The sequence below is a fragment of the Clytia hemisphaerica genome, unplaced genomic scaffold (assembly GCF_902728285.1).
Source record: "Clytia hemisphaerica strain Z4C2 unplaced genomic scaffold, Clytia hemisphaerica genome assembly, whole genome shotgun sequence".
NCBI classification, from domain to species: domain Eukaryota; kingdom Metazoa; phylum Cnidaria; class Hydrozoa; order Leptothecata; family Clytiidae; genus Clytia; species Clytia hemisphaerica.
The window spans coordinates 100380-118270 of NW_027104573.1; the positions used below are offsets into that span (position 1 = coordinate 100380).

Genomic DNA, 17891 nt, shown 5'->3' on the forward strand with positions numbered 1-17891 from the left:
TGACACAAGAATGTTTATATAACTCTTGACACAAATTTTATGACTTCTTAAATTTTTCAATATATCTTCTTAAGTGAGGTCAGTCAGTATGATAACCATGTGTTTCTACGTTCAACATTATGTTTTTTTTTTTTTCGCTAGTGTTTCCGTACTTATTGCACCTATACAGGATGGCGTCAACCAACTCTCGTGTATTTGAGACAGGATACAGAATAAATTTCAGCATCTTAATTCGCATGAGATGAAAAGAATTTCGGCTTAAAAATGTCAATTAAATAAAGTTTAAGAGATTAATGCTCATAAAAGGACGAAAACTTGATAAAAAAGATTTTAAAGATTATACCTCCGCCTAATCTAACAAAGGTATCGTCTTATTGCAGTATTAAGAGGGACAATATAATAAGACTTCTAGCAACGGATACTCAAGCTTGATTTGATTATCAACTCTCTACTAACATTTAAAAACAATATCTCTACAAACCCAAACAAATTTGGAGCGGAGCCTGAATAGTCAAATTATCAGTTTAAAATTAGAAACTATGTTCGTGATAATTTAGTTTAACAGATTTGAACCGAATTAAGCATTTCTATAAAAGAAAGTATTTTGTTATGATGATCTGATCAAAATCGATTCTTGAAAAGTCTATTCTAAGAATCTGGAGAATGTCTGTTAAAAATGTCAGGTATTTGTCAATATCAAAAAACACCCTGGGAAGTTTGTCAACAAAAAATACTGCAGTCGATAATTCATCTCGTAGTAATCTCTTAGAATCTTTTTACATTTGCATAATATTTTAAAAGCATCCTCTGTACATGTCACATAATATATAAATAAATTCTCTCTTTAAATCTGTTTTTCCACATAAATATAAAAAATAAAAGTCAGACCAAAAAAAAATATCGCGCCAAAAAAAATGGTTAGAAACGTGTAACCATGACTTGAACTAGGCTCGCTTCAGTAAAGGACGTTACTAACTAGGCTCGGTTTGAAACGAGCAAAATTTTGATTGAAATCCTGGTTACATGTTCAACTCAAATATATGTACAATAATAAATTGCAGCTACTAAAAGCTTCAATTCCTAAAGAAAAAAAACGGTTCTATCTCTATTTTAAATGTTATCTTTTGGAGGCATGGAAACTAAAAATCAAGTCAGTTTGCAGTGTTGTCATTGTTACTACGTGCATTTAGAGCAAGTCAGCTTGCAATGTCTTGATATCGTTGATTGCGTACAGAATCCAAGTCGTTTATAAACTGGGCATAATTTATTCCAGAATTTGTCATTTTTGCATCCTCTCTGAACTGGTTTGGCGGTGTTAGCTGAAAACAAAAAATAAAAAACTTAAATTGACCGCTGTTGCACATTGTGAGTCAAACATTTTCAGTAGCAGGACTCTGAAACCCCAATATTCAATGGGAATATATATCTTCAAAAATGTTCGGATATTTGTGATTGACACCAGGAACAAATTTGAACTCTTGAAAAGATAAAACACTTACGACATAAGCCACAAGTAACAGGGCACATAGCAGAAACGATTTTTTCATGACAATTTTTCTTCCAGTTTTTACATTTCATGTGTCGGTGATCTTTGCAAGCTGAAAAACGAAAAAATAATTCATTAAATAAAAATCTTCGAAGAAATATGTGGGGAATGTTGATGGAGATTTGTCTAGAACACATTCCACCATTATGCAAGATTGAGCGTATTGATGCACTAGTTATCTTTTATGCGGTAAAGAATGCTTTTGATTTCAAAAAATACTCATTATCTGAGATGGTATGAGTAGATATGACTAATCCTCGAATACCATGCACAGCGGGAAAACCCGTACGCTCACTGTATGTCTAAAGGGTCTTCTTTAACATAGCTTTCGGTCAAATTATTTTATATTGCATGCAGTAACGCTGGAGCCAATCAGAATGAAGAGAATTCCTCACCTGGGCACCCTTTTCCATTTGGTCCAAGAGCAATATTCTTTTGGTCCCAACAACATCCATATTTTGTGTTGACCATGTGACATGGGTTGGGCTCATGAACTTTTTCTATTGGAAAGAAAAAAATGAAAAGTCAAAAAGATGACAAACATGTAATATATCGTCTATATCGTAAATTTAAGCAAGATGAGATCGAAATAACTTGAAAATCTTCAAATCTTAAGGTAGCCTCTGTATGAATTAAACAAGGATGTTAAAGAGGTCCATACCTTGGTTGTGATTGTTGTATTCAACCGAATTTTCATTTGTGATGTCTACTTGGTTGAATTTGTGAACGATATTCTTCACATCGTTGCCAAGGCTCGCTGTAATGAAAGAAATGAAAATGTAAACGTTTTACCACATTCAGTACATTGGAAAAGAAAGAAATGAAGCGGGTTACAACTCTTCCTTATTCAACGTTCAAGCACATTGATGTCAGTTTTATAGCGAGCTACTAAACTAAGGACTGAGGGCAATGCTTCCTATCTTGCATTCATTGAAAAATTGATTTAAGAAACCCTTCAATTGAGCATTTTATGTTTAAAAATCTGAATTTCATTTCCGGTAAGAGAGCTACCACATACATGACATTCAGACTGCTTAGACTGCTTACCTTCTTCGAAAGCTGTCACAATTTGAGTTGCAATCAAGCATAAAGTACAAAATAAAACCAAACTCGATTCCATTCTTCTGATTGTTTATATTCGATATTCTAATGATTTGTAGATTTGTTGCCGGGCGATCTATAAGAGATACCACAAAATAACTTCTGAACGTCTACACGTTTTGACTGACTTTACTGATTTGAAATGAGTGTACAATACGCGCGTTCATTTATAAACCTTTCGCTATCATCATGTCATCTCTCTATTGTCTTTTCAAATAAAAGACATTTTTAACATTCCATGAGCTCACTAATACACAGTACACTGCTTATGATGATTGAGCTTTCATTAACATTTTTCAATTACTTCATCTGATAGAGAAAAGCGCACTTGTTATCAAACTAAATACATTATCTAATGTAATCATCATTTTTTCTCAAAACCAATAGCCAAACTATTCTTTTTCACCCATATAGGGTAAAGACCCTGTTTACTTTTCTCACCCTAGCATTTCATTACACAAGTACTTTTTCAAGTACAAAACCAACAAGTCGCAATTTTTCGACACCCCCTACCGAGATATCCCACATTACGTAATTTGTGATGTCAGAGGGCCTGGCGCTAATTAGCACACCCCCTGGAGTTTCCCATCATTACGTCACGTTCCTTGTCACGCATGATGTAATTTCAAGAAAGCCTCAATTTTTATAAAAAGGTCAAAAATCTATATCACATTGTGCAACTTCTTGATTAGCGCTCATTAGATCATAAATGTACGGAAGGATTTGATGAATGCGCACAAGAAAGCAATACACTCTTCTCGAGATACATAAATTTATTGTTGTCCTCGTTTTCAAACAGATTTCATTGCTATAAAATTACATATTCACAATGATAATTGTGTTGTTTACACCTCATGAGACATTTTGAATTTCAAGTACTTCTGTTTTAGAGTTAATGTTTGCCTTTTGGGAATTTAAATTGGTTTAAATGTATAATTTCATAGCAATGAAATCTGTTTGAAAACGAGGACAACAATAAATTTATGCATCTCGAGAAGAGTGTATTCTAGTTTGAGAAAATCTTTTAGCTTACAATTCATTTTTCAAAAAATTTCATTTTGCTAGTGAAAATGATTTTGATGCCCAAAGACTTTCACACTGGGTAAATCTCTCTTGTTTTCGACTTGCTTTACTATAATGTCGAAAAATCTTAAACTTTACCCTGGTAGACCCTTAAGTAGCCTATCAACACAATTCAAGAGCTGACGGAAAATACCACAAGTTTTTCAATGATTTGTGGCAACCGGGCACATACAAAGAACACGACCTTACTAGACTACACGTTTTTTTTTTATAAGGAACACGTTTATAAGGAACTCGAGGCTGAAAATGGTTCAAAAAATAAGGAATTGTTAAGGAACTGCCCAGGCTGAGAATAAGTGGATTTGAAAATAATGTACCTTATTGGGACTAATTTGACCAAATTTTGATCTTTCAAGGGGCAAAAAGTTCAAAATTTCCTATGTAGTAAGGAACTCGATAAGGAACTTTGAGACTGAAATTCTCTGTAAAAATAAGGAACTCCAGGCTCAGAGCAAAGTTAAGGTTCCTTAAAAAAAAAAACGTGTATACTGTAGACAAGAACATTTGGAATCTCTCTTGTGGGCCACGTGGAAAGATGACTGCATTCTATCCACTGAGCGCTTGACTCATTAAGATAATAAAAGTAAGTCTTAAGGCCGACTTTATGATCAAATCCATTTTTCAAACAAATATTTTTCATCGAAACACAAATATTTAGAAAACAATCACCCAAAAAAACAAGCTGTCACGATCTTCTAGACTTTTATCTAGTTCTTTGGTCAATAATCATTTCCGATTTTTGTTGAATAAATGCAGGTCAAAAATCTCACTGAAAACTGAAATTTCGAAATTTAAATATTCAATATCCCATAATCTTCAAGCTGTTAGGAAAATTTTAAGGTCAGTAAAAGCAGACCACAATGAGTCATTTAAATCATTCAGTTTGTTTATGAACATAAAAGACAAGCTGTGGATCAGTGCATAAGTCAAGTGAGTTTGTATATTACAAAAATAAAATATCGGGAGAAATCAAAGGTAATTTGTCATGCGTTTTCTTTCGATGCGTGTGTGCGATAAAAACATCATGGTACCACACGTGGGTATGTATCTAAGGGAAAGTGAAATTTCATCATGATGAATCAAGATAAAATTAGCAATTCTCGTGTAGGTGGAATTCGTTAAATTACCATGGTTACCGGAAACGGAAGCAGTTTGATATTCTCAGACGCAATATTGCCATAGCAACGGTCAGTTTCCAGATAAGTGTCAAACTATTTAAAACATTCGAAAGATTTTCCCACTTGCATTCGCACGGGTGAAAGAAATTTTTGGAATGACTTTCCATATAGAGAAAAAATCAAAATCAAAAATAGCTGATCGGAAATGAATCCAGCAGGGTAAAGTAAGTATATTGTAGGGAGAGAATGTTGAAATTAATAAAATATGTCAAACATTGTAGTCATTTTACCATATATGGACAGAAAGTTGTTGCGCAGAGAATACTTTTATCTTAGATGTGTTATTTCCATCATTTTTTTCCAAATTGATAACAAACATACAGGGAAAGCACAAATCATGGTTGATAAAGATCAAGGGGGTTGGGTATGATACAAAAACTCGTAAGCGAAAAATTGTCTTGACGAATTTTTGACGACGAAAACTGATTAGAGGAGGAGGCACGTGAAAATTTGAAACATTGGTCCAGACAGGATTAATCAAAAATTGACGTTTGTAATTATTAAAAACCTATGATTTGATGCTGGAAGAAACTTTTTAGAAATTAATTGCTTTTCTAATCTGCAGATAGGTGATTAGATTTGAGATAAACAAAATTATTTCGTCCTTTTTAAAAAAATTCTAAGTAAAACGGTAACATTAACATCTATTTGATGTGAAAAAAGGGATCGTAAAATCTTCACTCTTAACGGTGTAGCTTAAACTTTTATATATACGTCTTTTCCTGCTTTTTTTAACCCTTTGAGTGCCAGGGTCCTTTTTTCTAAGTTTTTTTTAAAAAATCGCTAGTTCAAACTTTAAGGGCTTATATCTCCTGATCTAGAAGGAATTAGAAGCTCGTATATAGCTCGTTGGATAGCTTAGAGTCTCTTCTTTCTTTTGGGCGCCTTCGGCGCCGCCCGATTTAGGAAGGGCGTGGTGGGCGGCGGCCAAGGGGGGGGGGGTAGGTTAGGGAATTAAAGCAGTCAGGCCCGCTGCGCGGACCTGACTGAACTGATGAAAAGGTGCCCAGTGGTAAAATTTCAAATCAATTCACTAGAAGACAGAATAAAGTAAAACAGAGCCAAATTTGGAGGTTCTTGGATCACTCGTTGACCAAAAATAGTCAAAAAACGGTCAGAATCTCAAAAAAGTGAATTTTTGTCAATTTTTTGCATTTTTTTGACTTTTTTGCTTAAAATTTCGCTGGAAAGACTCACTTTTGAATTTTTTTTTGCTTGACCATAAAGGACAATCTAATTCCTACGAGTTCGACCAAAAATAACGATTTCTAACTCAAACTGGGCATTACAGGAGGGCTTCGCCCTCCTATATAGCCCATGTCGTATATATACGACATCGGCACTTAAAGGGTTAAAGAATAATATGAAAACTTTTACAAGATAATTACGATAGAACAATTGCAAATGAAGAATAATACCATTAGGACTGTTGAGGCAGAACTGAAGGGAAAGAGTCAACATTTACGAAGCAGAAGTATTACACATCCTTCTCACAGACCCACTGGGGAACCCTTCACACTGGAAAAATTGGCCAAAATATCGTCCCCAGTACAAAATTATATTCTAATTTTCGTCCCCGCTAAAAATAATCAGATAAACCAATCCTCACTGCAAATTATCATGCTATTTTTTCCATCCCCACTGAATTTCATGGCTCGAAAACAATGGAATTCAAATCCCCAGTCATAAGCAGGCTAAGCTCTGGATTAGTCGGCCCACTTTTAGCCCTGCCTATTCTAATTGCTAGAGTTGGCATAAAGTGGATCGAAAGTGCAAGTGGGCTGTCTTTGTTTGACTTTAGACGGCCAACTCTTTGCCGACTTTTGCGAAACAATAGTATAGCGTCATTGGTTGCGAGCTCGAAGTTCTATGCGCAAAATATTTTATGTCCGGTTTTATGGTGCGTGTGACCCACAGATATCTAAGCCCGAAGGGCTAGATTTGCAGCTTTAAGCTTTCTCCAGCAAAAAAAAGTGAAGCTAAAATTTGACTTTTTAAATTTCGTGCCGATGGATAGGATCTAGCATTTTGATTGTTTTCGGAGCGCGATATCAAAAAAATTAGGTGGCAAACGCTATTTCACATCTCTCAAACCGGTGAAATTGCATATTTTAGTCACGTGACTCTGGTAGGAAATCCTTCCAAAGATGAGCTTCACTTTTTGAACAAAGCTGCAAATCTAGCCCTTCGGGCTTTACAGATATCTGTGGTGTGACCGCGATAAAAGTAAACAAACATGGTAGACTCAGCTGCGGAATAATTATCCTCTCTCGTCGATCTATATCAAGTGAAGCAAGTTGCTGAGAATTTTAACTGTATTACAATTCAAGATGGGAATATAAAGCGAAACATTAAATTCAAAGATGTTTTTTTCCTCGATATACTAAAGGCACGTTTTGAATCGTTTAACGTCTCAATTAAAGATGAGTAAAAAGTAATTACAAATTTGTATCATTAATGAGTCGAATTACTTAATTAATGATTGGTTTTCGTTTTCAATAAAGAGTTCTTCCGTTCAATAATTGACCTCAACAAAAACTTGTGGTAAAACTCTCCGTTGCTTTTGCAAGGTTTTGTGGTTCAGTTAGAGACAGATTTGAAAGAAATTTGATTGCTTACTTCTCCTCTGCAATACACCTGTCAGATTAGCAGACTGCAAACTCTTTTGTCTACTGTATGTCATTTTTGAATGATTCTATTGGAGGCAAAGGTTCTGTGAAACAGCGTTGACTTGAATACTGCAAAACTCTATCTGATTTTTTAAAGCCATATCAAGATTGTAATTTTAAAGGTATTGTAAAAATATAGATTTAACGTATTTTAAGTGCTTAAAATACCTTGCATTATCTGGCGAAAAAGTCGCGTGAATTATGGAGGAAATCTGCAGACAAGTTGTCTTCAAATTGCAGTTCAGTTTATCTTCTCATCACAAAAGAATGCGTAAACCTAGGTAAGCCTGATGGGGAATTTCATCAAAGTTTGAAAGAATGTTGCAAATGAAAATCTTAATCTACACGAAAGATCAGACTGATCCCTTTTGATGACGTCATCAAAAATTTTCAATCAAAATATTTCAAATGTTTATCTTATGCTTAAATCCACACGCTATAAGATTACATTGATTACAAGGTTACTGATTGGCTGACAGGCGACCAATCATATTCCAGTGTTTAAAATAAATGCGAACGGGTCGTTTTTTGAGCTCTGTTGGAGTTCAAGTGTGTCATTGACATGTCTCCAAATGAGCAAACGTCTAAAAATGTGAAAAGCATGGCAATGAAATTTTCAAAATGTAGTGCACGTCTTTTTTATAAGAACATCCAACATTTTTGAAGCCTTGGAATGTTCTTTACTTTCTGAATTTTAAACCTAAAAATGTTCTTAACATGTTATTATTTTCGCCATTTTTTGAAAATGTTGTCCATTTTCCTAAGAAATCTGGTGTTTTAAGGTCCTCAAAGCCTTAGAATGTTCTTAACTTGTTCTTAACTTGTTCTTAATATTTTGGCCATCGAAGCATTATGTTCTTATATAGTTTGTTCTTATAAAAAACGTGTACTGTATTCACAATAGCTTCCAAGCAACAGTTCATTCGAATGAAAAATCTACTCTAAGTTCAAAATGCTATATTTAGAAAGTATGATGTATAAATGAAAATTAAAACGCTTAAAAAATCATCAGAAGCATATACTGTACACCCCATTAAGTAGAACGGTATCAAATCTTGTAAACTTATTTGTCATTCATTCAAATTCTATTAGACTGAGCACTATTTTTTTACCAACAAGATTAAGTATTAGACAAAACAAAACAATCTATGTGTCACCACTACACCCCGCTTACATCAAAAATGAAATTCTTTAAATGATTGAAATATAAGAAATACCTGAACTATGTGTCTCCCAAAACTCTTTGATTCAATCTCTGCTTAGGAGGTCCTCTGGAAAAACCAGACCAAATTCATGAGACTGGGTTTAATATTCAATTTATGAGAGTTTAGCAGACATATGGTTTTTATGGGATGGTTCTTTTGGACCAAATAATAAAAAAAGAAATCTGTTCTTTGCTATTTCATTAACACAACGAATCGAAAACTTCAAAATAAAATCTATTTTCAAAAATAAATTTTGTCTTAATATATTTAAAAATAGTTGTCAAAACTTGGATGTTTTATATTGATTTAAGAAGAACTATGCAATCGGTTGGTGACTGAACAACATTTGAACAATGAAATAATAAAAAAGTAATGGGGCTGGTTTTCCAGAAAACATCAAATAAAGTGAGAAAACTTGGTCTAAGGAGGGATTGGGGAGGGGTCAAGCTCCCACGTTCAAAGGCCTGACGTAAACCTAATTTTCTTACTATCCTCAAACAGCTTGCGTCAACAAATTCAAATACAATTTTTCGCACAAGTGATCCGGACCGGATTAATCTAAAACTGACATTTGTAGCTTAAACCTCTGACTTCACACTGAAGCTTCTTGATGATGCTGGTCGAAATTAATTACTTATTTTAATCTTCTGAGTCAATTAGAATTGAGGTAAGCAAAACGTTGTGAAACGGTCTAGACGATTTTATGTAATTAATCATTCGAAGAATCTTGATTTTCCGCATGAGAAAAACATCATTTAATAAATGTAGTTAAGCCAAGAGTTACCTAATATATGGAATAGGTTAACCATACCAGAAAGAATCGTGTTAACCGTGACATGGGTCTAATTTCCAACTTCCAGCAAAAAACCTTCAACTATAGCCCTGATATCGAAGCTGTAAACTATTTTTGTATTTTAATGTATCCTACCTAGACGTTTGTAAACCTAGGGTCGACAAACCTAACTTGTGCGTAGTCAATGATTTGATAAGGAACGAAACACATACTTTTTTTTCGATTTGGGAATGCAAATTGATTTGGAAAGACAATCTGGCAGTAAGCCAGAAACAGAATTTATACCTTTCCAAAAGAAATTTCTACTGCCATTGCAAAGAATAAAAAGGTTTGCAAATGAGTGAAATTGACTATATTTTGACCCAGATAGATGATATTCTTGTCGGAATTGGTCCACCGTGGGAATTGGTTTATTTTAGTCCAGGAAAACGAAATCCCGAAAAAAGAAGAAAGCTTCACAAATTTCAGAAAATACTCCAATCCAAAAGCACTTTCGACGAAGACTTTGCATTTGATCCTATTTTATAGCGGAATTTGGGATTTTATTTGGACAGGATGACGGAATAGGAAAAAGAATAATTGACGGAATGATATTCAGTTCAAAAGAGCCTAATTTCGCCTGCATATTATTAGAAAAGGGGAATGTGATGCAGAGCTATACTTTCTTAGAAAGACAAGGTAATTGTCTACTCGTAAATTTCCTGCCAACTAACGATGGCAATTAGCCTGGAGGAAGAAACTATTTCCCTGTCACTTTTGCACTATAAACATCAACCAACACCAACAAACCAACAATCATAATCTCTTATCATGATAATTCCAAACTTATTTTTAGTTTTCTCGAAACTGATACCATCTCATCAAAGGTAATGACCACTGTAGAAAAATAGCACGTATCACCTACTTACAAACTTCCTCCTTTGACAAAAGTTCGCATGCATTGGCTGATATGATAATTTAAAAAAATTCATTTCATTCAAACAAATCTGATATTTTTGGATTGCAACTAACTAGCTGTAAAAAAAACCCGAAATGTCACAGACCCGTTGAGACCTCCTCCTCCTCCAATCGAAAAAAAATGGCCGAAGAACTGTCTCTGGTACGAAAAACACCCTGAAATTTTATCGTTACTTGGAAATTACTTTGAACCCTCGTATATCGATTAGGAAAGACACTATGATTTTGAGAATCCCACTGGATTGTTGAGTAATAATTGAGGTAATTTGAAATCCTTCCCATGAAATCCCTCCAATCCATTGGTATTAGGCTTCGGCACTCACTTTAGCCTCATTGGTAAAAAAACTCACTGAGACAGGGGTGTAGAAAAGAATAAAGTATAATGAAGATCAAATTTAGATTTGCAAAGCTATCATAATAACTTTTTCATGAGATACGAGTGCTTGCGACATGAGCGAAGCAGTTTTGCTATCGTGTATATGTACCTTTAAATCTCACCTACGCTGGGGAGTGCAAATGAAAAATTACTATATATATCCAATCTTTCAAACGCAGAAATGATTGAGAAAGCCGTCCGCCCTTCCTTAGATCAAACATAGAACCGCGGCGGAGAGACCTGAAATTACAGATGGTTAAATTCGTTTTTTTCAAAAAGTGTCGCCTCTTGCGTTTAGATATACCAATTCTTAAAAGCTACGGAGATAATACACGTGGTTACCGGTACTAGATAAGCCTTATTTTTATCTCCTTAAGGTTTAAATTAGGAAATCTAAAGAAGAGATCGGAAAATCAGCGCGGGCTGGAAGCGTTCAAGAAGCGGCAGGTCCAAAATGCATAAAACATAATGCATATTGCATAATGCGTAATGCATAATATTTGAAAAATGTCAATTTTAGAGGCTATAATAAGGAGAATTTGAAAGATAATACTTTCAACGAAACAAATATACCATTTTCTACCAGAAAATAAAGGGTAGAAAGCTGTAAATTTGAACTTTGGATGATGAAGAAAATCCATGATCCACTGAAAATCACAGATATCTGTAAAGCCCGAAGGGCTAGATTTGCGACTTTTATCAAAAAGTGAAGCTCATCTTTGGAAGGATTTCCTACCAGAGTCACGTGACTAAAATATGCAATTTCACCGGTTTGAGAGATGTGAAATAGCGTTTGCCGCCTACGTTTAATCGTTCTGCAAATTACACAATACTATTATGCATTATGCAATATGAATTATGTTTTATGCATTTTGTACCTGCCGGTTCAAGAAGCGTTCAAATGGTGCTCATTTTTCAAGAAGTCATTGCATTGACTCGAACAAAGACTTTCGAAGGGCTTTCGAACTTTTCCAAATTCGAATGTTGACAACAAACATTTATTGTTGTTTTGAAAATAGAAATTGGTGTTTTGAAAAGAGATGGTGCTTGATGAAAAGAAACGAGGAAAGCAGCTGAACTTGCGGAATGAGAAGAAAGAAGATGGAATTTTTATTCTTTCATCGACAGGCAAGGCTCAACAGAGTTGTTGCTTCATTGCAAGAAGAGGATCTAAGCTGAAGAAATGAACTGTATACATATGGTGGGAAAGCCATTCCCTTTCGGTTTAGATTGAATCTTGGTAGTATGTTGAAGTGAGCATCACTGGACTTTTTGTATGTTTTGAATTGATGGGAATAAAAATATTTTGCGCCTTTGGATATGGCTAACCTGGAAGAATTTATTCCTCCTCTTATTCGGTGGAAGGAGAAATGTTTGTTTGTCGTTGTTTATGAAATTTTGGCTTGACCGACCCTCGATGATGTGGGATCTTTGGTAGTTTATTTTTTATGAATATGCATCGATGGTCAGAGATATAGAACGTCATTGACATGTGACTGTGTTATAAAGGATTTTATTGTTGGTAATGGTAATTAATGGTAATGACTTGTAAAATGTTGAAATACAACGACAAAACATGACATTATGTTTATGGATGCATTTTAACTGTTTTAAATTCCTGTGCTACAGCCGAGAAAAAAGTCACAGATTTTTTACTTTTTATGTGAAGAGTTTGCTCCTGTTTGTCAACAACTTAAGGGTAAAAAACTGCCAAATATTTTTCTCCAGCAGACTTAAGATTAAGAGCCTTTAGATTTCCCAACTTTGAAAAAATACACAACCAGGAACATTTAGATGTTTTGCTGAGTAGACTAGAATCAATGGAGAATTATTTCTAAATCTCCGCTTTTTGATCTCAGTTCTTTTTATCTGAATTTCTTCATTTTCATATCAGGATTTTACAGCCCTATATAATAGTTTTAATATGATTTCAGAACTTTGTTATATACATTTTTCAGAATTTATGATGCAATAATACTCCTACTGTCCTAATTATAGGTATGGTTATTGTAATTCTGAATATCGAAATTGCATAAGTTAACTTATTTCCATTAAATTCTAGTCTTGAAATCCTTTGTATTTGTCCTATACTGTCTCGATGGTTTATCGAGATGGTAGTGTTTAAAGTTTGTTTAATTTCTGGGATCTCTGTAAGGGAGACCTTTTGAATAGGCTAGTTAGAAGGGGATCATTTTGCAAAAGACTTTTATTGAAACTTTTTTGTTTACTGTATAGTCCACACCCCAGTCTCGCAGCCCGGTGGAACCTTTTTCCTTTGGGGCTTCTTAGTAGGGATAAAAATTCCTATTAAAATCCTAATGGGGATAGAAATTCTTCTTAAGGTTAAAGGGGTGTTTACAAAACATTGCAATTTGGAAAAAGTTTTCGAATGTTTTTATTCGAACGTTCGAATTTTGAAATTAGAAAAGATTCGAAAGTTCGATTTCAAACACAAGGAATTCGAAACCGGAAGTAAAACGAGTCAAAACAAAAACTAACAATAATTAAAAATACTTAAGGGTCGCGCTTAAGGGTGGGGCTTTTCAGCATCCCAAAATGCACTGTAAGGCTGTGTTTCTGTGAGATTGGACTGCAAGGGTCGAATTTTAAAATAAATTCAAAATAATTGTTAAAAAGAAAGGCTTTTACTTCTCGTTTGTTTGAATAAGTTTCTATTGTCTGATAATTACAGCTGGTATGAATAATTTTCTCAGTTTTTCTTTGAAACAGGAAATTTCCCAAGCTTCTTCTTTCACGCAGATTTACAGCTGAGAAATATAGTGCACTATAAGGGTTGGGTAAATCAAGAGAAAATGCACTGAAAGAAGTACTGGAAGTAAACGAAGTAAACGTCATAACTGTTTGAATAAATCTCTAAAGGGTTCGGTCTTCCTGGACCAGACTAGTTGTCGGTTTTCGCGGGTTTTACATTTACGGATCGATTATTTCAAATCTATGACCCTTTTGATTTAAATATTTTGCTTGCAACTTGCGAATCGAGTGACTTGCCTGGATCGCTTCGCAATTCTTATACATATACACTAGTTATTAGGATAAGCATTCCAGTGAGGCTTTGAGCTTTTGAGAGCCTTCACGGACTGTGGAGTTTCATTTACATTTGATTGAATGTATAGAGAGTATAAAAACGGATTGTTATTGTTGGCAAGATCTGCAAAAAAATTGTTTACGTTAAATCCAATCTTTTAAAAGGGTTTAATGCACTTTATTCATCAAAAGATTAATTCCAACTGCGATTAAGACCATCAAAAATGTATAATGACGTCATTGGAATCTATTTCAAAACGAGGCGGAGGCTAGCTCCAGCAGAGATTCAGATGATATTATAAGAGGCTTTAATATTCGAGATGTTGCAAGCTTGACACATCCACTTCAATTTTATTTTGCATGGAAATCACTGCTGCTTGATTCAAATTTCCTTGTACTCACTTGAACAGGACTATAGCAAGGTATTATTTTCTTGGCAAATCAATTGTAGGATTTTAGGTCAATGAAGAAAACGCTTGATTTAACAGTACTGAGAAATAAATTAGAAGAGCGATCCTGAAAAATTCAGAGGATCAGTTTTAAGGAAAATGTAGCCTGCACTGTAAGGATCTAACACTGAAAGTCAAATTAGTCCGAGTTCTATCTTGGTACCAAAATTATTACAAAGTTCTATATAACATCGTTGGAAAGATAACTCAAGGTGATTTAACCATTATATCTTTTCAACACAAATTATCCTCCATTGTGAATTCATCTATATAGGTCTGAAAGGCCGGAATACATCCTTTTTATAAGACTTGGAACTCAACCAAACCCTTTTCGAAAGAGTGATACAAAGGAATGTTTTTGAGATGGATTGAACTCTGTTCACATTAATAGCCTGGTACTGACTGAAACCATTCACTCATGTTGTTCTATATCGTGCGTCAAACTTGTGCTCTGTGTGTTTAATAAAGAAACAACCAATGAAATGATTACGAAATGTAAACAGGGTCTTATTTTCATTAAAAACAAGGTGGTCCTAAATTTGATGCATAATTAACTGCATTTTAAATTTAGAAGTGAATTATAAATGATATCATTTTTCAAATCAACATTTAATGAGATGAAAATAAATAAGGCTTTGTCAGTTTTGCGCAATTAACATTTCATGATTTGATAAGACGAAAATGGCTAAAAATATGTTTCCTAAGGCTAAATAAAACTTTATCATTGGATTAAATCAAATAATGTTCCCTTCCTTCTTCAACTTTGTATAAAGTTATAAACATGGAAGGGCATGGAAAAAGGTTTGAACATTGAAAGTACTACATTTAACAACTTGACTCAACTGAACGACTCTTACTTTATACAGGGAACATCTCTGAAAAGGAGGTTCCAAAGTTAAAAATTTTCACCTTCGTAAAACTCGGAGCCTAAAAGAATTCCGAAAGGTCGACACTCTTTTAAAGGCATAGTGTTAAAGAACACGCTTTTTATAAGAACCAGTAAATTTCGGTTCAGGCTGGGTTGTTCTTAATTTTTAAGTTTTCAGGCTTAAATTTAGAAATTTAAAAAGCGCGTATGTTCCGAGAAAAAAAATTAGCAAACCGTACTTTTTCAAACATTCCGATTAAGTGAGAATTTAGTAGGTCACGTGGAAAAGAACGTTCTTTCTCAGGACAATGACACGCGGTCGCCACTGATTGGCTAAGAAATAAGGTCATCTTTCTGCAATACTACAGTCACTACAGACATGGCATCTCTAAAGAAGAAAGATTTCTTAGTCAAAGGTATTGAAAATGTAAGAACGAATAATCCTAAACGTCATTCTGCTGACTGAAAAGTCGGAAAAAATCAATCTCGAAAGAAAACAAGAAAAAGACTTTCTGGAATCCAATTTGCAGAACTTTCTACCGATTTCGTTCATCCATTCATTTGAAACGAGGAAAAAGCAAGAAAGCGACAAAGATGACGACAAATTAAGATTAAAAAGGATTTATTGGGAGGGACTGAGAACGAGGAAATTAGATATCTGGATTAGCTCATCGAGAAAGATAGTTAATAGGCTTCAGAGAATTTTACTAACAAATACTGGGAACGGAACACGAGGGTGACGAACCTTCCTTTTTCTACACGGAGGTGTTTTCTAAATTTTTGATCAAAGACAGAAATATAAAAGTAGCTATGGATGATATATTCAACTTACGCAAATTTCTCTTCATAGACATCTCGAAAACAGGTGTCATTTACAATTTTGATTCAAGAACTTCTTTTAAATTTATTCCCTTCGTGATTAGTTGCCAGGTCCAGATTCTTCCTTTGATTTGTATTTTTCATATTAATTAATTAAATAATAAATCATAGTCTGAAACGAAATTTATAAAAAATATTACAATATCAATCAATCAATCAATCAATCAATCAATCAATCAATCAATCAATCAATCAATCAATCAATCAATCAATCAATCAATCAATCAATCAATCAATCAATCAATCAATCAATCATATTCAATCAATCAATCAATCAATCAATCAATCAAAACAAAATAATACTTTTTTGAATTTTATTTTTCAATTTGTTAAAATTTCGCCTATACAAATTAATAATATTTTGATATTATAGAATTTTTACATAATTCTTTTAAATCAATTTTAAACAATAATACTAAAATATCAACAACAAAAAAAAACAGATATTATCAATAGCGTAAAAGTAAATAATCCAAGATATAAACAAATTAAGCAAAATTAATTTCTAAAATTCAAATTTAGGCAAAGGTTCCTTTCGTTAAGTAAGACCGTAGAGACAAATTCGATTTGACTGTTTAATTAGTTGTTGTAGAAATAAAATCCAAAGTTTTCGGGAGACAAAAGAGGGAGAAGATATCAAAATCAGCTCATAGCCAAAAACTCAAACTGATCTACAACTACACAAAAAGTATTATCGATTTATCGACATAAATAAAATATATACATTATCTCAAGAAAAAAAGGTAGACAAAAATTAAAAAAAAAGATTTCCAAGTTACCTTTGTAATACAACTCGCTAGTCATATAAAAAATGTGCGTTTATATTAATTTTAGCATTATCTAAATCTTATATTTCTTATAGTACCTATAAGTAAAAAAATCATAAAATATAGTTTTTCAGCCCAAACCTAAATAACTAAATAGTTAAAAAATAAGGTTTAAACGAAGGGATATTCAAGTTTTTGCGGATCTTTATCTGTTCAACTGCATTAAAACAAAATGGTGTAATGAGTTTTCCGAACTATTCGCTTCCCAGTTTGAAATAAAGTCAAACTTTATAGGAGTTACCTAATACACAAAGAACTGGTGAATAACAGCCTTGTTGTATACGAAATTATCATACGAAAATAAGCAAAACGATTCATAAATCCCTTCACGAATCCATATCGCAAAGCACTCTGGGTAACGATTCAAAGTTTGTTCGTTCTTCATAAATCCCTTCACGAATCCATATCGCAATTCACTCTGGGAAACGATTCACTCTTCATCATCTTGGTCAACTTTCATATTAACCAGTAAATGTTCCATCACCACAGCTAACGTATAATCCATCGGATCCAATGCTCCTCGTTGCACCCATTTTGGGATAGTCATATTTGCATGCGTGAAGCCTAATTTCTCTAACACCCAATCAATACTAACTGGTTCCATACGTTTACCAGCCCAACTCAATAACGATATCCTGGGTTCTAATCGCCATATTTTGACGCGGAATTCACGGTATTTTTCCTCCTTCTTGATGGCTTGTTCGGTTTTGGTGACAGTTGCTTGGGGCTCATTACCAGCCTCCCGTTCCATTAGAGAACTTCGCGAACTCAATCTATTTGAAGACACTAGAAACAAAGTAAGATATTTTTTGAAAATGAATGTTTTCAATGTTATGTTAAAAAAATATCAAGATTGATTGATTATGAGAGTAATATATCGATTCATGTAAGCAGTATGACACTCTGCAAGGCAGA

At 33.9% G+C, this 17891-nt stretch overlaps 2 protein-coding genes across 4 annotated transcripts in view; both read right to left on the reverse strand.

Moving 5' to 3' along the window:
- Nucleotides 1–746: 746 nt before the first annotated feature.
- On the reverse strand, nt 747–16246 carry LOC136823475 (uncharacterized). 2 transcript variants are annotated; one of them, XM_067079666.1, is made up of 6 exons: nt 16103–16246; nt 2594–2723; nt 2208–2303; nt 1942–2046; nt 1500–1598; nt 747–1319 (listed from the first exon to the last, which is right to left on the reverse strand). In XM_067079666.1, the coding sequence occupies exons 2-6, from the start codon at nt 2664–2666 to the stop codon at nt 1177–1179; spliced, it is 516 nt and encodes a 171-aa protein (XP_066935767.1). In that variant the 5' UTR covers nt 2667–2723; nt 16103–16246; the 3' UTR covers nt 747–1176. The 2 variants fall into 2 exon arrangements, with proteins under 2 accessions (XP_066935767.1, XP_066935769.1); XM_067079668.1 differs by lacking the exon at nt 16103–16246 and adding an exon at nt 8795–8863.
- A 1040-nt stretch (nt 16247–17286) lies between these two features.
- Nucleotides 17287–17891, reverse strand: part of LOC136823468 (bridge-like lipid transfer protein family member 1) — a 40322-nt gene continuing 39717 nt past the window's right edge. For both annotated transcript variants that reach the window (XM_067079662.1, XM_067079661.1), the window contains exon 57: nt 17287–17762. In XM_067079662.1, coding sequence (XP_066935763.1) covers nt 17407–17762 — 356 coding nt within the window. In that variant the 3' untranslated portion in view covers nt 17287–17406. The remainder of the gene's footprint in view (nt 17763–17891) is intronic.